Source organism: Cynocephalus volans, chromosome 9, assembly GCF_027409185.1.
Source record: "Cynocephalus volans isolate mCynVol1 chromosome 9, mCynVol1.pri, whole genome shotgun sequence".
NCBI classification, from domain to species: Eukaryota; Metazoa; Chordata; class Mammalia; order Dermoptera; family Cynocephalidae; genus Cynocephalus; species Cynocephalus volans.
This window is the reverse complement of record NC_084468.1, coordinates 86,530,937-86,554,684: the sequence shown is the minus strand read 5'-3', so window position 1 is coordinate 86,554,684 and position 23,748 is coordinate 86,530,937. Positions and strand designations below refer to the sequence as shown.

At 36.5% G+C, this 23,748-nt stretch overlaps 1 protein-coding gene across 1 annotated transcript in view; it reads right to left on the bottom strand.

Annotated features, from left to right (window-relative positions):
* Positions 1 to 23,748, bottom strand: part of C9H4orf17 (chromosome 9 C4orf17 homolog) — a 43,729-nt gene that overhangs the window by 3,385 nt on the left and 16,596 nt on the right. The window contains exons 3-6 of the mRNA XM_063107330.1: positions 22,837 to 22,901; positions 10,427 to 10,570; positions 2,253 to 2,334; positions 677 to 884 (exon numbers count right to left, since the gene is read on the bottom strand). Coding sequence (XP_062963400.1) covers positions 677 to 884; positions 2,253 to 2,334; positions 10,427 to 10,570; positions 22,837 to 22,901 — 499 coding nt within the window. The remainder of the gene's footprint in view (positions 1 to 676; positions 885 to 2,252; positions 2,335 to 10,426; positions 10,571 to 22,836; positions 22,902 to 23,748) is intronic.

Below are 23,748 nucleotides of genomic sequence, written 5' to 3'. Positions count from 1 at the left end.
TGGATGGTCTGCCACTGCAGGCATCATCTTCAACAGCATCTAATCCTTTTATAAAATGAGTTATCCATTTTTAAGCTGCTGATTTCTTTGAGGCATTGTCCCCATAAATTCGTAAGGCATCAATAATTTCACCATTCTTTCATCCAAGCTTCATCATCAATTTGATGTTTGTTCTTGCTTCAATTTTAGTAGAATTCAGTTGCTCTGACAGGGGCTCTTTCCAACTGATGTCTTATTCTTCTTAGTGCCTCAAACTAGCTCCTATTTAGACATGTTGCAAGTTAGTAGAACTTATTTTGGTGCAAACATGCATAGTTTTTTCATAATATGCATTTTTCATGAACTTTTTGAAGACCTGTTGTATTTTCTTAGATTTCTAAGTGGCTAATCTTGCTTTGCCCTTAGTGAAAAGAGAATTTTTCTCAAAAAGAAAGGTTATTTGATAAGGAAGACATAGCCCCTGCCAAAATGTTCTGAACAGTAGGATTGAGAACAATTTTTGTATTACATTTATGAAAATGGAATAAAACAAAAATGCAAGTATGTTGTAGTCAGTTAGTGAATAAAGAGGAGACTTAAAACCTCAGCATATTTAGCATTTTCAAAGATAAACGACAAGATAATTCAAGGTCTTTATGTACTAGAGGCCCTCTAGGTGGCCATTTTATCTAATTACCTGGTCAGTTGATGTCCTTCCCAAACTCCGGTCAGTACTTTTGCTTTTGCAGGTGAATTTGGGGACGATTTAACTGCGGGTGGTGATTTAACTGTGGGTGGCTTCCCAGTCTCTGCCACTGGTTTTACTGAGCTATTTCTTCTGCAGTGAGACAACAAGTTTATCTCAGCCAGCTCAGAATGAATCAAAGCTGAGACCCACTCTTTCTCTGATTTAAAAGAAAAAAGGAAGGGGTTGTAATTATCATATTGGCTGGAAATACAGGATTAGTTCTTTTATCCAGCACCCCAGTGTGAAAGGCTGGTAATCTGTTTTCTGGGCAGGTTACTGCAATGAAGTTGGTTCACTTCGATTTGGTTTCTGTTGACATATGACACTGTAGCATGCTCAGAGTATTTAATTCACTGAGGTAATTGTCCCTCAATAGCAGTGGAATAGTTTTAAAACATCAAGTAAAACATAAGGTTATCTATTTGATATAAGGATATCTATAAAGAATAATAAGTACAATATGATCCCATTAAAATATAGACTAATTTTTAAATAATATATAGTTACAGGCATATCTAAAAAGAGTATGGGAAAGTATTCACTGAAATAACGTCTGTGGTAATTTTATTGATTATTCCCATTCTTTCTCATCTTTTTTTTTTTTTTTTTTTTGGTTCATCTGTTCTTTTCTCTCAACAATAAGCATTTATTACTTGTTTAACTTATTAAATGTTACATTCTTAAAAAGGAAAAATACCCAATAATATAGAGAATAACTAAATACCCACTGCCCCAAGTACTTCTCAACTGCCTGCAAAGTAGTCATGAATTCTTGGAGTAAGGTACTATTTTCAAATACTCCTCATTTTAAAACATTAGTCTGTCCCAAACACATCGGCACTTCCTGACATGGATCAGTGCAGTGATTCTCAAAGAGTGGCTGCATTACCAGCATCACCTAGAAACTTGTTACAAATACAAATTCTTAGGCCTTACCTCAGAGGTTTTACCTCAATTAGTCTGAGGTTTGAGGATAGCTGTTCTGTGCCACTTATGGTTGTCATGCTTGGAAATGGCATTTGTTTTCATTGAACAGACCAGGAAGGCCCAAAGGAGGCTGGGAGATGACAGAACTGATGGTTTTGGTGAGGAATTGGCAGAGCTGTTATAGTCTGGAACTTGAAAGGCTGTGCTTTTGCCATCCATACCAAAGCATAGAAATAGGCCCTGTGTTTAGGGTTCACAACGGGCCAAAGGATGCGCTCAGGGAAAGCCCTGGGTGTGTGGACTCTGGAGGAGCACAAACCAGCTCTAGCTGAGAATAGGCCTCCCCTGGACACAAGGGTTTCATATCACCCGAATGAGTTCAATTTGAGATGTGCTGAATTTAGGGTTCATTGAATGACCAGCATGCATGTGGTTGGATATACAGGACTACAATGATTCTAATACTGAAACACTGGAGAAATAATACTGCAATGTTATCTTTGCAAATTCAAGGTAGAAAACTTCAGATATTGGCATATTCCCAGTTTCTTACAATAAACTGAAACTCAGTGTTGGCAAATGCTTATCTCACTCTCACCTTTTGTACTTGCATGAAGCAGCCACTGTAGAACTTCTGCCAGAGAATCAGTATGTAAAATACTGCAGAGCTTTGCCAGGATCTGACAGAGAACGTTAGGGTTACAAAGTGAGTAAATAAACAGAACAAGGCTTGTAAGGTTTCCTTCACCTTCTCCAGAATCTCATCTTCCCATATGTCACTCTGTACATGTCAGTTGGGATTTTAGATTCGGAGCCAGATTTCAAACAGTACACAGTGAAATCTTAGCAAAACAACATTTCCAGTACAAGAACTAGGTTAGGTTAAGCGGCGCAGGAGATGTTTCTCTTGTTTTGTCTGTTCAATACTAACAGACAGTAGCAGCAATTCACCTCCTTGGGGAAACTGATCCTTTTTCACTGCACCATGTCAATCTAATGGGCATCTGCCATCTGTCTCCTCTCCACAGTCCAAGGGAGAGCGATGTACTCTCAGCTGGATTCATCATTGCACCCCAGCTCCTTGTACACAGTGGTTGGCCCAATGGGATAGGAATATAAATACCTTTAGTTAATCAGAATCCTTCCTTGAGTTTTTTGTTTGTTTGTTTGTTTTTTAATCTGGAGCTACAGGCTGAAGTATAGATGACAGAGGAGATAATTTATGAAATAATTAATTCTAATAAAAATGTATCATAATAAGCATTAAAACAAAAGTACAAAGTATTAAGTAAGCACATGTAATGAAGTTTCCAGTTTGAACCTTAATTGTGTCCGTTTTTGGAGTTTAGACTTTTCTGGAATTCATATCTGTTTCTTGAACTTCAGTCCTATATATCCATCTGCCAACCAGATGTACCCAGTCAGATACACTATAGGTACTTTGAACCCAAAATATCTAAAACTAAGCTCATATTTCTCTTCCTAAAACTTGCTCCAAACTTGCTGTTCCTCCTGGTTCCCCTGTCTCAGTGAACACCACCAGCATGCATTGAATCGTCCAAGCCAGACCCCGGGATTCACCCTGGACAACTCCCTTGCCATTTTACACAACATACTGCCAAACAAGAAGTGAAACAAATTACAAATTCTACCTTCTAAATATTTCTCAGATCTCCCCTTTTTCTTTTTCCCCACTGCCTTGACCTGGTCTTAGCAACATCAGTTCTCATTTAAGCTACTACAACATTCTTTCTCCTAGTCTCTGCCTTAAATCTTAAATTCTTATTAATTCAACAAATGTTTGTGCCAGTAATTGATCTAAATGCTGGAGATATAGAGAAGCAAAATTAAAGGGCTGAAAAACCAACTGCCCTATATTATTTTGTTATAATATTAAGATTTCTGTCCTCAATGATGCAATGTCCTAGAAGAGAGCAAGTTAAATTTGCTCCTAATTTCACAACAAATTAACAATTGTGGCAAAAATAGAAAAAGAGCCCTATGATATTTTCTAGAGCACTCTGCCTGTATTTTTTTTCATCTATATAGTGATTTTCATATTACTCCTAACTTCTTCTAACTCATAGATCACTCACTGAACTATATCCTAGAGAATATAATTATTCTTTTAGTGAGAGGAAGTATAATATGTCTTCCTAGGAACATCCTGCATTTTCTTTGGGTACCTAACCAGATGCAAAATGGAGCACAGTAGCCTCCAGTCCCTTGAGGCAAACATTTATTTGTGCAGCTTGGGGCAGGGACAGCTAGGCCTGCAAACCAGGCTCCTGAGTGTCAGGGAAACTATAACTATTCCAAAGGGTCTCAATCCAGTCTAGATCAGGTCTGGAGAAAAGGAAAAGTACCCAGTGAATAGATTCTCTTTGTTATTTCACCCTTGGAAGTCTATTAAAGTCACTCTTTGGAATCCCTCAAAGAACTTTTCTACTACGATCTCATGATTTCTTGGAGCAGAGTAACCTTAAATCCTCAAGGTAACCCCATTTTCTTTTGCCATGGAGGTAACTGAAATACTATATAAGGGGTTCTCTGTACTATCATGGTTGGGGAAAACTCAGAGCAGACTACCAGGAAGGTTTCTGAAATTGAAAAATCCTCTGCTTCCAACTTTAAGGATGGGTTCTCAGAATCAGATGTAGTCACCATTGTCCAGTAAAGATTCTGGGGAAGCTAGCCTTGGTACCTACCATAGAAGTTGTTCTTTTGACATCCTCCCTCTTGCAGGAGTTTCCAGTTCTCATTCTAATAATCATGTTCTCCAAAATAGTTCCTGAACTTGTGTTCTGAGTGTCTGTCCTGAACATTTATCATGAAATGGCAGAATATATCATTGATATCCTCCTGTTTTATTGGCATTACCAGAGAATGTCAAGTCTGTGTGCTCTAAGAATAATTGCAAATTTAGCAGATGTGGAAATTCCTTAATCCAACTGTAGAATGGAACGTTTTCAATTGCTCACACTAGGAGGAAGCTCCCTAGTCAATAGACCGATTGGATTTAGAATCAAAGTCAAGGATTCATCCTCAGTTTATGTGTGTTGTGGCTTGAAAGGGATTGGGCAAAGAACATGGTTCAGCACCTCTTTAAAAATACCTTTTCCCTCCCAAGTCATAAGGTCAGGTCTGGAGGATTTAGTAACTCTGATTCTTTGTAAAGAGTGGCACTGGATAGCAGATAGTGAATAAATTGGTGATACTGAAGCACATTACGAAATGACAATACTACCCAACCAGTACTGACTGGGTTTGGAGATTTGAGTGACTGTGAACTGGAGTTCTAAGAAACCATGTTCTCAGGTCAAGGAAAGCTGGTTTTGCCAAGTTTTGGAATAGGAGAGTTTTATCCTTTGTTTGTCCAAACTATCTTTTTTTAAATTAAAAACCCAGGAGTGAACTGTCTGACATTGTGTATTCATATTTACCCTTGAAAAGAGAGGTTAGATCATTTGTTGGCTGGTTACTTAATGTTTCAAATGCAGGAGTTGCCATATACTCTGCATATCAGTGTTAAACAATTCAGACTGTGCACTAGTTACCAACTTCAAACATTTAATGAGGCTGAAACAGTGGCCTTTGTTAAAAGTTATTATCTAATCTATCAACCTCTGTCTTTTTACTGGAGCTATTAGTTTATTTGTACTTTTGCCTGGCTTTTAATGTACCATCCTGCTATTTGTTTTTTTATTTTTCCCTTCTGTTTTTACTCCCATTTTTCTTTTCTTTGACTCCTTTTGTGTTAATCAAGCACTTTTTAGTATTCTGCTTTACCTTCTCCATTGGCTTTACAGCTATACTTTTTGTTACTCTAGGATTAAAATATGCATCCTTAACCTTTCATAGTGTTCCTTAAATTAATATTATACCATTTCATGTATAATATGAAAATGAGGTATACTTTTGTGTACTTCCTACCCAAACTTTTATTGTTGTTATACACTTTACCTCTTCTTTTTCTTTTTTATAACCATAATTATCTCCCTCTCACCCTGTCCTTTACTTCTGAATGATAAAACTCTAAAATGCCAGTTTTTATTTTCCTTTCAAGTACTTTAAAATGTAATTCCAAATGACTTGCATGTTTCTAGTGAGAAGTCAGCAATCATTTTTATCATTATAAGTAATGTGTCTTTTTTCTCTTGCTACTTTCAAGATATTCTCTTAGGTTTTTGGAAATTTGATTATGACCTGTCCAGATGTAATTTCCTTTGTATTTTATCTTTCCTAGGTTTTTTAAGGTTTCCATCAAATTTGGAAAAATGTTACCTATTAGTTCTTTCAATAATTTTTATGTTCCAATCTCCTCTTTCTCTTCTTCTCAGGCTCTAATTATACATATGATAGACTACCCAATATATTTTCACAGGTGACTACAGTTCTTTTATATTTTTAAAGTATTTTTACTTTAGTTTGGATAGTTTTTATTGCTCTGTCTCTAAGTTCACTTATGTTTTCTTCCGCAGTGTTGAATGTGCTGCTAAGCACGTCCAGTGAAATTGTCATTTCAAATATTATATTTCTCAATTCTAGAATTTTCTCTTGGTCCTGTTTTTTATGATTTTGATTTATCTTATGAGATTTCCCCATCTGTTCATTTATTATGTCTATATTTTCCTACAAATCCCTGAAAATATTGAAAACAACCCCTTTTATAGCCTTTCCTGCTAACTTCAACATCTGTGTCATTTCTATGTCTATTACTATTAATTCTTTTTTTTTTCCTTCTGATTATGGGTTATAGTTTCTTGTGCCTTGCATGTCTAATAACTTTTTATGATATGATAGACTTTGTATATGCTACATTGTGGAGAGTCTATATTTTATTTGCCTCTCTTTAAAGAGTGTTGAGTTTTTCCGGAAGGTATTGGCAGGTGAGCTTGATCTGTTGAAACTTGATATTAGGATTTGAAAGTCTGGGTCTACAGTAGCCCCTGCTGTAGGGCTAAAGTAACCCTATTCTTATGGTGTGGCCTTTCTGGGGTCTCACTGAATTCCTGGTGTGTTCAGCAATGTCTCTCTACTCTGGAAGATAAAAACTTCAGCAACTTTAAGCCCTGTGATACCTCCAGATAGCTCTCTTCTTCCAGGTCTCAGAATCTCACACTAAGCATGTGTAGCTTAATATTATACCTAAAGCTCGATGGAACACTACACAGATTTCTGGAGCTCATTCCCTGCACAGATTTCTCTTCCTCAGTATCTAACTTGGCAAATTCCAGCGACTTCAGCATCTCCAAACTCTAAATTGTTTTCTCTACCTAGTGAAGCTGCTGCTGTCTGTTTGGGCTCCACTTCTCTGTGACATGATTAGGAATGTACTCCAGACAGACGTCTAGGTCGAATGTGGAAATCACCACAATTGTTTCTTTTCTCTCAGTGGTCATAAATCTGTACTGTCCTTTACCCAATACCTGAAAAGAATTTCTTTATACGCTTTGCTGAATTATACGGTTGTTTATAGCAGGGGACTAAGTCTTGAACCTAATCTATCATTTTGGACCCAGAATCCCTTGCCTGTAACTTTGTCACTACCTCCTAAAATTCTGCATATTGTATTCAGAATGATTTTTCTAAAGTACACCTCTGACCATAAAATCCTTGTACTTAAAAATGTAATTCAGTATCATTCAGCAATTAAAATTCTTTGCTGGCTTCCCACAAGCCCTTGCGATGAAATCTGGACACCTTGATGTCGTGTCTAAAGTACTTCACTATCTGGTCTCTGCTTACGTCTCTAGCCCCATCTCTTGCTGCCTTCTCTCTGCACTCCTTGTATCAACCATATTAATTGTTTTTAGTTCCTTGAATCAACAAAGGTCTCACCTCTTAGCCTGAAGATATGAAAATATCACCTCTTTTCCTTGACTGGGAAAGATCTCTACCATACTTCTCTTCATCTTCTAATTATATATTAAATATTCTTTAGGTCTCTTTCTCCTTAAAGGCTCTCATAGCTACAAAGTCTTCTGCTATAAGTGATAACAACACCTACACAGTCCTTCTCATAAACTCTGTGCTTATGAGAAGGAACCAATTCTATCCCCAAGCTCTAGCATTTTGTGGTTTGACATTAAATATATAGAATAAATGGATGAGTTTGGCAGATTTTTGGTGTCAGTAGTAAAGAGACTGTTGTTTCTGTAAATTCCAGATCTTTGTGAGGAAGGCTTAAAACAAGGTGCTAATAGACACAGAATTCTGTTTTTTCTTTTTCTTTAAATTAGTAGTCCTGAAATTGTATACTCTTTCAAATACATCTCTGCACAAATATTTCTTGATTTCACAACCCACTCATAGTTAACCCTGGATAGTAGAAAATTGGAAGATATTTCAGAGTTTTTTGTAGAAAGCATGGGAGGATGAAATACATACAAGATGAGCTCTATATTTATGGCTCTTTTATAGCAAAAAAACCTTGATAAGACATATTTTTATCCCTTTATTTCCTCTTCTTTCATTTATTTAACAAATAGTCAACAACTATTTTGTAAAATGCCATGATCTGTGTGCCAGTTAAAATTTTTTGAGCAAAGTGATAAGTGCTAAGGAATCAGTTGTGAACAAAGCAGACAAGATCCCTGCCTTCAAAGACTTTACATTTTACTGGATTTTATATTAATCCATGTCCAGTTACATCAATATCTGTAAGATGGAAGATACTCTTGAGAGGAGAGCTCTTTAATAGATGCCCACAAAGCCAGTTCTATAGGATCCTGCTGGTCTATTGATGTGTCCAAGGAAAGAAGACAGTCTTACTAAAACTGTACTAGCTTATGATTTGTTTGAGTCAAGGGCCTATGTAGTCAACTGATTTTCTACAGTTTCACTTTGATCTTGGTATCAATTTTCTTCTTAATATATTTATTCAACATTCAACAATACTTATTTAATAGGAACTAGGTATCTAGCACTTATCTGGGCACTGAAGATAAAGCAGTAACCAAGACAGACAAGCATAAGAGATCTTGGGAGACTTAAATTTTAGTGAGAGTGGGATCGGGAGAGAGAGACAATATTGAAATAAATAAATAAATATGAACATATTACTAAATAACAAAGGGTAATGGGATAGAAAATGACTGAATAGCTACTTTAGAATGGTGGTCAGGGAAAGTATATTTCTGAGTAGTGATACTTAAAATGAAACCTGAAGGAGATGAAGGAGACCACAGAGGATCAAGGGGAAGAGAATTCTTAGTAGGGAAAAGTGTGAGTGGGAAAAGTAAAGGAAGATCACTATGGCTAGAGTGTAGTGGGTAAGAACAGTGCTTCTGAAGACTCTGTATAATATAAAGTCTTTAGTCAGAATCATCAGGAAATTATGTATAAACACAAGTCTAATCTTGTGTCAAGCATAAACACAAGTCTAATCTACTCTCCCTTCTCCATCTTTTTAAAAATTCTCCTCCCCAATTTAAATAATCAGCATAAATTATTATACCAACACCACTGTTATGCACTACTTTTTAAATAGTTCATTATCAGGATTATTCCATAACCATCCATACAACATGCTCTATTACTTGTAATTGTTACTACAGATACTGATTACTTAAAATTGCTGTTAGATTGATAATTACAATATTTTAACCCTTTGTTTATTGTAGTGTGTCTTACAGTGGGGCAATGTGGAGGTTACCAAAGGGATTCAAAGAAAAAAATGGCAGAAGACAAATATCAGCTGTTTAATCTATTCTTGAGTATATGTCATTCTCAGAAATAACTATGGCTAGGAAGATCCTTCTAGGAAGCTGATATGACACATCACTATTCATATAACTAAGTTTATACTCCTAGCCAGAGAAGGTTTGAGGAAATAGTTTTACAAAGATAAGAGAGAGAACCCAAAGGAATGGAAATCATCAAGCCAAAGGTATACCTGTTCTCCAATGTTCACTGCAGCACTATTTACAATAGCTAAGAATTGGAACCAGCCCAAATGTCTGTCATCAGATAAGTGGATACGGAAAATGTGGTATACCTACACAATGGAATACTACTCAGCTATAAAAAAGAATGAAATACTGCCATTTGCAACAACATGGATGGACCTAGAGAGAATTATATTAAGTAAAATGAGTCAGGTACTGAAAGAGAAATATCACATGTTCTCGCTTATTTGTGGGAGCTGAAAATAAATAAATAAATACACAAAAAAACCGGTGGGGGGAGGGATGAAGACACAACAATTACAATTCCTTGAAGTAGATACGACAAGTGAACAGATATGAGGTTGTTGGGAGGGAGGGGGGAGAGGGAGGAGGGAGGGAGGTTTCAGTAATGGGCCACAATAATCAACCACATTGTATATTGACAAAATAAAATCAAATTAAAAAATAAAAAAAAAAACCAGAGAGATGAATGTTGATTGGAGGAATCTCTGCCTTAAAATATGTGAAGTATGTAAAGTAAATATACAGGGAGTGGCAACGAGTTAGAGGTAGTGCCTCTCAAGCATTAGAAAGATGATAAAGAAAGATATGAGAAGAATAGGACCAGGTTTGCTTGGCAAATGCCAATCTTCTCATGATGTCCAAACCAAAGGTTGTGTAAGAGTAACAGGATTCCAGGGAAAAGTAAGGTTGAAATGAAAACAGGAGCCGACCTTTGACTTCAGGCTACGTAGTTTTAAATCAATTCAGTCATCAATTAGGAACCATTCAAGAGTTTTATGTATGCTAGCATTGTTTTTTTTTTTTTTTTCATATGTTCATACTGTTCCCAAGTTATGGATTTAAGAAATCTTTCTCTTACTTTTATTTCCTGATCCAGATAGTTTGGTATGCAAACAGTGTTCTCTTTGACTTCAGTCTTGGTAGTCATCACCTCTGAAGAATAGGACCCAGCAGTAGAGCATGCCTTTGGAGGTGATGATGGCTTTTTGACCTTAATTTCTTCCTAAATCAAAGGTATAATATAATCAATATGCATGCATCAACTTACATTAGATTTAAAATGAATGAAAAATCTTGTAATAAGAGAGATCCATGAAAGTAAAAAGAGGTCAGTTTTAATTCTTCCTTAAACTCTATGAAATATTCATATTTGAAGGCAAAAACAAATAGTGATATATTATTAGCTTTTGGTGAAATTTTTAAACTCTTGGTTAAAAACCAAGATAATAATGTTTAAAATTTGTTATTTTTTTTGTTTATTTTAATTGACACATTGTAATTGCACATGCTTATGGCATACAATCTGATGTTTTGATACTTATATATGTTGTATAATGATCAGGTCGGGGTAGTTCATGTAACTATCACTTCATGCATTTAAAATAATAATTTTTCAATGTTTAATGTCAAACCTTCATTCATATTGCAGTTTAAGTTGACAGCCATCTTATAACAGATGAGGCTGGCCATTGAGTTGGAAAGATTTCTTTTTTATGGCCAGAGAAAGACAGCTGATGTGAACTGCTATTACCTTGCTCTGCTAGGTGGAAACTGAGAGCTGGAGAGTTAGAAAGGCAAGCTACATTTCTTCTCTTGATTAGTTGAAAGAGGAAATAGAAAGGCTATTTTCTTGTTCTGGAAAATAAATATACTTTTTGCAATTAAAAAAATACAAAGGTTGTGAGAGCTTTAAGTCCAAGCACAGTTGTAGATGCCTTTGATCTGTGTGCCTGTTCCAGGAAAGGCTTTTTAACCTTCAGAAGTGACTGATATATAAAGACACATAGAAGCTAATAGCTAAATGAGTCAACAACCTGGGACTATGATGATTAGAATTGATAGAACAATATTTAACTGTTGATATTTAGTGAGAATTAAGCTATATTGTATTTAGAGACATTCTTTTTTAAAAAATTGTTATTCAGACTTACTTTTGGGGAAATAATAATATATATGTTTGGTTCAACCCTCCCACTGAATACAACTAAAAGGCTGATTAAAATTTTTAAAAAGATCAGAGTGAATGAAATAGGAAGGAATTAACGGGTCAAAAGTGAAGGGGAAATAAGAAGCTGGAGGTGTAGCTACCCTTTTTTGCTCTGAGGTCATTGTCTGGTCCTGGAAAATGAAAACTTTCTTTTTGACAGCCTTAAAGGGCCTGAATGTCAGGACCCTAAGCTCAGGGCCCAAATAAGGGCCACCCAAGTTCTCCACCCTCAAGGTGATGGTGACCTAGAAGTGTGACAATCCTTGAAGAAATACAGCCTGAGGTCAAGGTTTGAATTTGGTTTAACTTGGTATAGGCTGGCAGGGCTTCTAGATTCTTATAGAAGCAAACACAAATTCTCTCTGAAAGAAAATCCATTTATCATGGGCTTCAGATTCCTACAAATAAAGTGTCATACATAATGTCCCACAATTGAGTCATGAGTCAAAGAATAAATTATAATGGGAATTAGAAAGTATTTTGAACTTAATGCTATGAAAATGTTACATAGAAAATATTGTGACAGCAGCCAAAGCAATATTCAGACGGGAATTAATAGCTTTAAAATACATGTATTATTTCGGTTGACTTAACCTCAAGCAGTTACTTCCTCACACAGGACTTTCCAGCAATCTAAAATACATGTATTAGCAAGATAAAAGAAGTTAGAAAAAGAACAATAAAATGAAGTGTGTGAGGACTGGACACAGACTTCATGAATACGACCCCAAAAGCACGCGCAACCAAAGGAAAAATAAACAAATGGGATTATATCAAACTAAAGAGCTTCTGCATAGCAAAAGAAACAATTAACAGAGTTAAAAGACAACCAACAGAGTGGGAGAAAATATTTGCAAAATATACATCTGACAAAGGATTAATATCCAGAATATACAAGGAACTCAAACAACTTTACAAGAAAAAAACAAGCAACCCAATCAAAAAATGGGCAAAAGAGCTAAGTAGGCATTTCTCTAAGGAAGATATACAAATGGCCAACAGACATATGAAAAAATGCTCAACATCACTCAGCATCCGGGAAATGCAAATCAAAACTACACTGAGATACCATCTCACCCCAGTTAGGATGGCTAAAATCCAAAAGACTCTGAGCGATAAATGCTGGCGAGGTTGCGGAGAAAAAGGAACTCTCATACATTGTTGGTGGGACTGCAAAATGGTGCAGGCTCTATGGAAAATGGTATGGAGGTTCCTCAAACAATTGCAGATAGATCTGCCATATGACCCAGCTATCCCACTGCTGGGAATATACCCAGAGGAATGGAAATCATCAAGTCGAAGGTATACCTGTTCCCCAATGTTCATCGCAGCACTCTTTACAATAGCCAAGAATTGGAACCAGCCCAAATGTCCATCACCAGATGAGTGGATACGGAAAATGTGGTACATCTACACAATGGAATACTACTCAGCTATAAAAATGAATGAAATACTGCCATTTGCAACAACATGGATGGACCTTGAGAGAATTATATTAAGTGAAACGAGTCAGGCACAGAAAGAGAAATATCACATGTTCTCACTTATTGGTGGGAGCTAAAAATAAAAAATAAATTCACACACACACACACACACACACACACACACAAAATCGGGCGGGGGGGGGAAGTAGACATAACAACTACAATTCCTTGAAGTTGATACGACAAGCAAACGGAAAGGACATTGTTGGGGGGGAGGGAGGAGAGGGAGGAGGGAGGAGGGTTTCAGTGATGGGCCACAATAATCAACCACAATGTATATCAACAAAATAAAATTAAGAAAAAATAAAAAAAATGAAGTGTGTGAATAGAAAGAGAAAACTGATGATAACAGAAATAAACAAAATAGAAAAGAAATATACGGTATAAGGATCAAAAAATCACAAAAATTAGTTATTTGATATACTAATAAAATTGACAAACTTCCGTTGAAACTGAATATACTCACAAATTGACAAAACTAATATGTAAAAGGGCACTGTTTCACAAATTCTGCAGATATTTTAAAAAGAATATAAGAATATTATGTATAACTTTGTTAATAAATTTGAACACATAGATGAAATAAGCAATTTTTAGAAAAGGAATATATTACCAAAAGTGATTTAAGAAAAAATAGAAAATCCAAACATTTCTATAGAAAAATAGATTTCAAAGCAAAGAACACTACCAGGGACGAAGATGGTAATTTTGAAAAGATAAAAAAGTCATTGCATCAAAAGGATACACAAACCTCAACAGATATACTCCTAATAAGAAGCTTCAAAACATATGATTAAATACTAATAGAAATGAAAAGGAAAATATATGGATCTACAATAACAGAGGTTTCAACAACTCTCTCTCAATAAGTGATAGAAAAAGTAGACAGCAAATCAGTATGGTTACAGAAGACTTGGGCAACAATAACAACCAACTTGGTCGACCTAATTGATATATTTAACAAACAACAGCAGAATAAACATTCATTTCATGAGCGCATAAAAAATTTATCAAGGTCATCTGAATCATACAACAAATCTAAATACATTTTAAAAGTTTCAAAGTATACAAAGTATGTTCTCTGACCACAATGGAACTAAATTGTAAATCAAAAACATAAAAATATGTGGAAAATCTCCAAATATTTGTAAATTAAATAGCATAATTTTAAGTAACCCATGGGTCAAAGAAAAAATTAAAAAGAAAATTAGAAAGTATTTTGAACAGAATGAAAACAGTAAAATTTGGGGGATGCAGCCAAAGTAATGTTTAAAGGAATATTATAACAATATTTGCATATTGTGTTAGTCCATTTATGTTGCTTATAACAAAATACCTGGAACTGGGTAATTTGTAAAGAACAATATTCATTGCTTACAGTTTTGAAGGCTGGGAAGTCTACAGTCTAGGCAACACATCTGGTGAGGTGACTCTACAGCAATGTACAGTGTCACATGGAGAGAATGATTGAGCAGAGACTCTCATGAGCTCTCCTTTGAAAGCCAATAGAACCATGCCCACGACCACCATTAAACCATCAACTTATTATTCCATTAACTAGGGCATGGTCCTCACAATTGAATTACCTCTTCAAGACACACCTTTCAATTCAATCAAGGTAGTCCTTTCAGTAGGGTCTCCCACCCTCTTAATATATGGACTTGGGGGATAAAAGTTCAATTCTCAGCACATATATTACAAAGGAAAAATGTCTCAAATCAATGACCTAAGCTTTTACCTTATATGAAGATAAGAGCCAAAATCAAAATCAATTAAATGGAAACAGAAAAACAAACCAATGGCTGTAAACAATGAAATGAAATGCTGATATAATTAGAAGATCAATAAAACTCATAAACCTCTAGCTAGACACATACAAAAAAAAAGGGGGAATAAAGAGAAGACACAAATTAAAAATATAAGGAATGAGAGAAAGAACATCTCTACAGATTATTAAAAAAGGGTATTTTATGAACAACTTTATATTAGTAAATTAAACAACTTAGATGAAAACGAAAAACTTCTCAAAAAATACAAACTACCAAAGCTCAGTAAGGAAAAGCCTATGCTAACAAAAAAAAAAAAAAAATTGAATTTGTATTTAAAAATCTTTACTCAAAGAAAATTCCAGGCCTAGATGGCTTCAAAGAAAAATTCTACTAAAAATTTAAGGAAGAAATGATATCAATTCTACATAAAGCCTTATAGAATATTAAAGAGAAGTTTACAACTTGTTCTATGAAGCCAGCATTATGCAGATATCAAAACCAGAAAAAGACATTGTAAGAAAACTACAAACAAATATTCTTCGTGAACATAGACACAAGAAAACAATATTTTATTAAATTTGGTATATAAAAAGGAAAACACATCATGACCAAGCAGGCTTTATTATCAGGAATGCAAGGTTGGTATAACATTTGAAAGTTAAACAATGTAATTCTCTATATCAATGGACTAGAAAGAAAATCATATGATCACCATAAACACATACAGAAAAAGCATTTGGCAAAATTTAATCCCTATTTCTGATAAAACTCTCAGCATACTAGGAATGGAAGGGAACTTCTTCAGCCATATAAAGGACATCTACTAATAAAGTAAACTAACATTATGCTTTATAGTGAAAATCTAAATGCTTTCCCCCTATGATCAGGTGTGAGGCAAGGATGTCTATTCTCATCACTTCTATTCAACATTGTACTAGAAGTTCTAGACATTGCATTAAGGCACAAAAGAGAGATAAACACATGCAGATTTGAAAATGTAATAGAAATAATTATAAATTTGGGCTCCATCAAAATTATCGTTTTCTTTTTCAAAAGATACTGTTACAATAAAAAGGCAAGCCTCAGACTGAAAGAAAATATGCCAAATATTTTCTGGAAGTATTTGCCAAATGTACATGTGACAGAAGAGTTACACTTAGAGTACAGAAAGAACTTTTACAACATCATAACAAAAACACCAAAAACTCAATTTAAAAGGTGGGAAAAAGATTTGAACATACACTACCCATAAAATGATATATGGATGGCAAGTAAGAATATAAAAATGTGTCAACCTCATTAGTCATTAGGGAAATGCAAATTAAAACCACAATTACCACTACATACCCACTGGACTGCCTAAAATTAAAAGGACCAACCATACTAAGTTTTGGGAGGATGTGGAAAAAAAGAAACTCTCCTATCTTGCCAAAGAGATGTAAAATGGTGCAACACTTTGTAAAACAATTTGGCCATTTCTTAATTTTTTTTTTTTTTTTGGTGGCTGGCCAGTATGGGGATCAGAACGCTTGACCATGCTATAAGCAACTGAGCTAACCAGCCAGCCCCATTTCTTAAAAATTTAAACACACAACTACTGTAAGACCCAGTCATTTCTCTCCTAGCTATTACCCAAGAGAAAAAAAAAAGTATATATCCATACAAAGACTTACACTCAAATGTTCGTATTAGCTTTGTTAAAAAATTGGAAACAGAGGAGAAGCTGCCTCATTTACAGGCAACAGCTTTGAAGTGTGGAGCAGGAAAAGAACTGTTTCTTAGCTGCAAAAGCGAGTCTCGAAACAGGGAACACGGCGCCAGGACTGCTGTGGATGCAGACAGGATCCCGGAGGCCAGGGCCGCGCTGAAGGTGGCCAGCAGCCCTATTCAGGATTCGAGGTTTCAGGCCAGCATTAAAGAAGATGCCTGGGAGCGCCCGAGCCACGCCATGACTGAACAGCCCGAGGCGGCAGCCGCCGAGAACGGGGAAGGTGACAAACCAGAGGCAGAGAGTGAGCGCCCGACCTGGCACAGCCCTGTGAGTGACCCCTGGCCAAGCCCTGATCGGGAGGCTGATGCCCACCCGGCTCCCGCCTGCATCACCGGTTCACTCACCGCCCCCGTGCTGCCTCCATTTTCCCAGGTGCTGGCAGCTCCGCCCGGCTCGGCCATCACTGAGCCTTCCCACTTGCTTGGCCCAGCGCAGGGCTTTCCGGAGCCTGCAGGCCGGCCTCCCCTCCCACTCCCTCCGCGGTTCTCCGGCAGGGCTGGTGGCGTGAGGCGTCACCGGCCAGTGTCGGGAGGGCAAGGAAGTACCAGCGGGCCGACTGTCACTCCACCACACCCTGGACTCCGGCCCCCGCTAAACTTCCTGTTACTGAGAGGCAGATACCATTTCTGCGGCCACCAGTTCGGAAAAAAGCCTAACCAATTTCTGGTTGGGAATAGTGTGGTAGGAGAGTTCCCAGGTCCGCTTGAAACTGCCGGAGAGCTGCCTGCAGGTGGGTGCTAGATTCGGTCTATGCCGGGGGGATACAAAGGTGAACAAGTCCCGAGAGAGATCTACACAGTGCTACAAAGGCACCCAGAGCGACCGGTCGTCTGTGCCTACCAGAAACCTGGTAGACTCCCTGGGCGAGGCGGTGCTGAGCAGGGTCTTGAAGGTCCAGCTGATAGATGAGGGTTGCAGAAGACACGCCCCAGCCCAGCACAGTGTGCACAGAGTGGGGAGATGTGCAGCCAGGGAGGCGGAGACTCGACAGAAACCACACACCCTGTGGGGTCGCCACTGCACCATCCAACAGCCTGGGCCAGAGCACACGGAACAGGGAGAAGTCCTGCACAGGAAGTGAAAGCTCAACAGAGATCACATACCCTGTGGTACGTGATGCACCAGCCCAGCAGAGTCCAAGCTGACCAGAAAGGTGGCTCCCCGGAGAAGCCCAAGACCCGAGGCAACCACACACACAAGGCACTAGAGGCCAACTGAGCAGTCACGGAGGGAGCCATACGAAATTGGCAACCACAGCAACATCCTAGATATTCATTAGTCTCAAACCGGTGGACTGTGAAACCCCCTGCCACAATGAATAAACATCAAAAAAAAGATACCAGAAATACAAAATATCAAGAAAGTACACCACCAAAAGTTAATAAATCTCAAACTCTAGATCCTATAGAACAAGAAGCCCTTGAAATGACTGACAAGGAATTTCGAGTGATAATTCTAAGGAAACTGAATGAGATACAAGAAAACTCAGCTAGACATTATGATGAAATGAGGAAAAGTATACAGGATCTGAAAGAGGAAATGTACAAGGAAATCAATCTCCTGAAAAAAAATGTAGCAGAACTTGCTGAACTGAAGAAGTTATTCAGCGAAATAAAAAACACAAAGGAGAGTTTAACCAGCAGGCTTGTCGAAGTTGAAGAGAGAACCTCTGAACTTGAAGATGGGCTGTTTGAAATAACACAAGCAGACAAAAAGAAAGAAAAAAGAATCAAGGACATTGAAGAAAATCTGAGAGAGATATCAGACAACCTTAAGCGCTCAAATATCCGAGTCATGGGTATTCCAGAAGGGGAGGAAAATGGAGATTGCATTGAAAACATATTCAACAAAATAGAGGCAGAAAACTTCCCAGGTATAGGAAAAATCACAGATCTTCAGATCCAGGAAGCTCAACGATCTCCAAATGTATTCAACCCAAAAAGACCTTCTCCAAGACATGTCATAGTCAAATTGGCAAAACTCAGAGACAAAGAGAGAATCTTAAAAGCTGCAAGAGAGAAGCGTCAAATCACCTATAAGGGAGCCCCAATCAGGTTAACATCAGACTTTTCATCACAAACCCTAAAAGCTAGAAAGGAATGGGATGATATTTTCAAAATACTAAAAGACAAAGATTGCCAGCCAACAATACTCTACCCTGCAAGGCTATCCTTCCGAAATGAGGGGCAAATAGTATATTTCTCAGACAAACAAAAACTGCGGGAGTTCACTACCACAAGACCACCCTTACAAGAAATCCTCAAGGGAGTACTGGGTTTGGTTCCTGAAAAATAACTACCACTGCCATAAAAACCCAAGAAAAACCTAAACCCACTATTATAAGAAAAATGGCATTCGTGAAGAGAAAACAAGCTAACAAAAACACTATCTACAACCTAAGGAACCAACAAACAAAGAAACCAAACAGTAAACCAGAAAGCAAGGAACAAAAGACACCTAAGACAACCAAACAACCAATAAAATGCTAGGAATAAATCAACACCTTTCAATAACAACTCTTAATGTAAAAGGCTTAAATTCCCCAATCAAAAGACACAGACTGGCTGACTGGATCAAAAAGCAGGACCCAACTATATGCTGCCTACAAGAGACCCACCTCACCCATAAAGATTCACACAGACTAAGAGTGAAAGGAAGGAAAAAGATTTACCATGCAAACAGAAAAGAAAAACGAGCTGGAGTAGCTATTCTTATATGTGACAAAATAGACTTTAAACTAAAAACCATAAAAGAGACAATGAGGGACACTACTTAATGATAAAAGGACTGATCCATCAAGAAGACATAACAATCATAAATATGTACGCACCCAATGTTGGAGCAGCCAGATTTATAAAACAAACTCTATTAGACCTAAAGAAGGAAATAGACACTAATACCATAATAGCAGGGGACCTGAACACCCCACTGTCAATATTAGACAGATCATCTAGGCAAAGAATCAGTAGAGAAACACAAGATCTAAACAAGACTCTAGACCAATTGGACTTGGCAGATATCTACAGAACATTCCATCCAACAACCTCAGAATATTCATTCTTCTCATCAGCACATGGATCATTCTCCAGGATAGATCACATATTAGGTCACAAAGCAAGTCTCAATAAATTCAAAAAAATTGGAATTATCCCATGTATCTTCTCAGACCACAATGGATTAAAACTAGAAATTAATAACAAGAGAAACTCTGGAAACTATACAAACACATGGAAATTAAACAGCATTCTACATAATGACATATGGGTCCAAGAAGAAATCAAGCAGGAAATCAAAAAATTTATTGAAACTAATGAAAACAATGATACATCATACCAAAACCTGTGGGATACTTGAAAAGCAGTATTGAGGGGAAAATTTATTGCATTAAACGCTCACTTCAGAAGAATGGAAAGATGGCAAGTGAACAACCTAACACTTCACCTTAAAGAACTAGAAAAACAAGAACAATCCAAACCTAAAGTTAGCAGACGGAAAGAAATCATTAAGATCAGAGCAGAACTGAATGAAATTGAAAACCAAAAAACAATTCAAAAGATCAACGAATCAAAAAGTTGGTTTTTTGAAAAGATAAATAAAATTGACAAACCATTAGCATGGCTAACAAAAAAAAGAAGAGAGAAGACTCAAACAACAAAAATTAGAAAAGAAAAAGGCTATATTACAACTGATTCATCTGAAATACAAGGAATCATTCGAGACTACTATAAACAACTATACGCCAACAAATTTGAAAATCTGGAGGAAATGGATAAATTTCTGGACACACACAAGCTCCCAAAACTGAACCGTGAAGACATAGAAAATTTGAACAGACCAATAACAATAAAGGAGATTGAAGCTGTTATCAGAAGGCTCCCAACAAAGAAAAGCCCAGGACCAGATGGATTCACAGCAGAATTTTACCAAACATTCAAAGAGGAATTGACACCGATTCTTTACAAACTATTCCAAAAGATTGAAATGGACGCAAATCTCCCAAACTCATTCTATGAAGCAAACATCATCCTGATACCAAAACCAGGTAAAGATATAACCAAAAAAGAAAACTACAGGCCGATATCCTTGATGAATATAGATGCAAAAATCCTCACTAAAATACTAGCAAACAGAATACAGCAACACATACATAAAATTATTCACCACGATCAAGTGGGATTCATCCCAGGGATGCAAGGTTGGTTCAACATACGCAAATCAATAAATGTGATACACCATATTAATAAACTCAAAGGCAAGGACCATATGATCATCTCTATAGATGCTAAAAAAGCATTTGATAAAGTTCAGCACTCATTCTTGACAAAAACCCTCTATAAGTTAGGTATAGAGGGAAAGTATCTCAACATAATTAAAGCCATATATGTCAAACCCACTGCCAATATCATCCTGAATGGGGAAAAGCTGAAAGCTTTTCCTTTAAGAACAGGAACTAGACAAGGATGCCCACTCTCACCACTCCTATTCAACATAGTGTTGGAAGTACTAGCCAGAGCAATCAGAGAAGAGAAGGAAATAAAGGGCATCCAGATTGGAAAAGATGAAGTCAAACTGTCCCTGTTTGCAGATGACATGATCCTATATATTGAACAGCCTAAAACCTCTACAAAAGAACTCTTGGAATTGATAAATGACTTCAGCACAGTAGCAGGATACAAAATCAACACACAAAAATCAGTAGCATTTCTTTTCTCCAATAGTGAACATGCAGAAGGAGAAATCAAGAAAGCCTGCCCATTTACAATAGCCACCAAAAAAATAAAATACTTAGGAATTGAGTTAACCAAGGAGGTGAAAAATCTCTATAATGAGAACTACAAACCACTGCTGAGAGAAATTAGAGAGGATACAAGAAGATGGAAAGATATCCCATGCTCTTGGATTGGAAGAATCAACATAGTGAAAATGTCCATACTACCCAAAGTGATATACAAATTCAATGCAATCCCCATCAAAGTTCCAAAGAAATTTTTCTCAGAAATGGGAAAAACTATCCAGTCATTTATATGGAACAATAAAAGACCACGCATAGCCAAAGCAATGCTGAGCAAAAAAAATAAAGCTGGAGGCATAACACTATCTGACTTTAAGCTATACTACAAAGCTATAATAACCAAAACAGTATGGTACTGGCATAAAAACAGACACACTGACCAATGGAATAGAATAGAGAATCCAGAAATCAACCCACACACTTACTGCCATCTGATCTTTGACAAAGGCACCAAGCCTATTCACTGGGGAAGGGACTGCCTCTTCAGCAAATGGTGCTGGGATAACTGGATATCCATATGCAGGAGAATGAAACTAGATCCATACCTCTCACCGTATACTAAAATCAACTCAAAATGGATTAAGGATTTAAATATACACCCTGAAACAATAAAACTTCTTAAAGAAAACATAGGAGAAACACTTCAGGAAATAGGACTGGACACAGACTTCATGAATACGACCCCATAAGCACAGGCAACCAAAGGAAAAATAAACAAATGGGATTATATCAAACTAAAAAGCTTCTGCACAGCAAAAGAAACAATTAACAGAGTTAAAAGACAACCAACAGAGTGGGAGAAAATATTTACAAAATATACATCTGACAAAGGATTATTATCCAGAATATATAAGGAACTCATACAACTTTACAAGAAGAAAACAAGCAACCCAATAATCAGGGGAGCAATAATCAGGCACAATGTATATCGACAAAATAAAATTTAAAAAAAAAAAATTGGAAACAACCTAAATGTCCTTCAACCAGTAAATGGATAAACAAATTTTGGGATAACCCTTGAATACTAATCATCGATAAAAAGGAATTAGCCATTGATGCGCATAAGAACATGAATGAATCTTAAGATAACCACGATAAATAAGAGAAACCAGATTTAAAACAGAGAAGGATTTCATTTATATAAAATTCAAAAAAATCTATGCTAATCTTTAGTGACAGAAAGCAGATGTGTGAGGGCAACAGTCATGAGGAAATTTGGGGGGGTGATGGATATGTGCATTCTCTTGATTTTGGTGGCAGTTTCCGAGGTATGTCTGTGTATTTGTCAGAACTCATCAAATTTTGAACTTTGAATATGTGCATTTTACATCATGTTTATTATACTTTAATAAAGCCATAAAAAATATTGTGAAACATGCTGACTTTTCAGAAAAGCATGTGGGGAAAAGGAGAGGAAATTATAGAAGTCAAACTAAATAAATAACTGTAAATAGCTGTTTCATTACCTTTTTAATTACTAGGGGATTCTCACTGGAAGTTTTGAAGCACTCTTTGATTTTTCTACTGGGCTCTGAAATAAAATTGAGGAAAAATATATTTAAATTAAACTGAAAAAGAATTGCTATCACATGGTATATGTATCCGTTGCTGAAACAGAGGACAGTATGTCTAAATTTAAATTAAGCTCAATTCAGGGATATGTTTATAAATATTAGGAAACTTGCAAGTAGAATTGCATTATAATAACATAATAAAAGTATATTTGTATTAAAAAACTAACTCTATGCCCAAAATGATAATATAAAAACACACTTGCGAGTGCTGTCTAGATCTAGTTAAACCGATTTTAAAAGTACATATTTCAGTATAAGGCATGTTTTTTTTCTGTTTCCTGTCCATATAACTGTCACTTCCTCTAATTAAAGAGACTTTATGTGTATCGTTTGCCCTGCAGACAGAAAGAGAAGGTTCGTACTGTCATAATTATTTCTTTCTGGTTTCATCAGGCTCTCAACTCTACCAATTTTATACTCAGTCATCTAACTAAATCCCCCTAAGTTACCCTAAAACTACTTACAGCTTTGCTTAATTTCCTTTTACATTAATTTAAAGATATATTCTGTGTAATCAATGCTATCTCTTTTACTGAAGCCGTAGTTAACACACAATTTTTTCAAAATATGTATAGATTTTGTGCTTACACCCAATAGTAAATAAATTTACTAATTCTAGCTGAAGAAAGGTGGAAAAATCAAGTTTAAAGCTACCTCTCTCCAGAATTATATTAAGTGAAACAAGTCAGGCACAGAAAGAGAAATACCACATGTTCTCACTTATTGGAGGGAGCTAAAAATTAATATATAAATTCTCACACACACATACACACACACACACACAAACCGGGTGGGGGGGGAAGA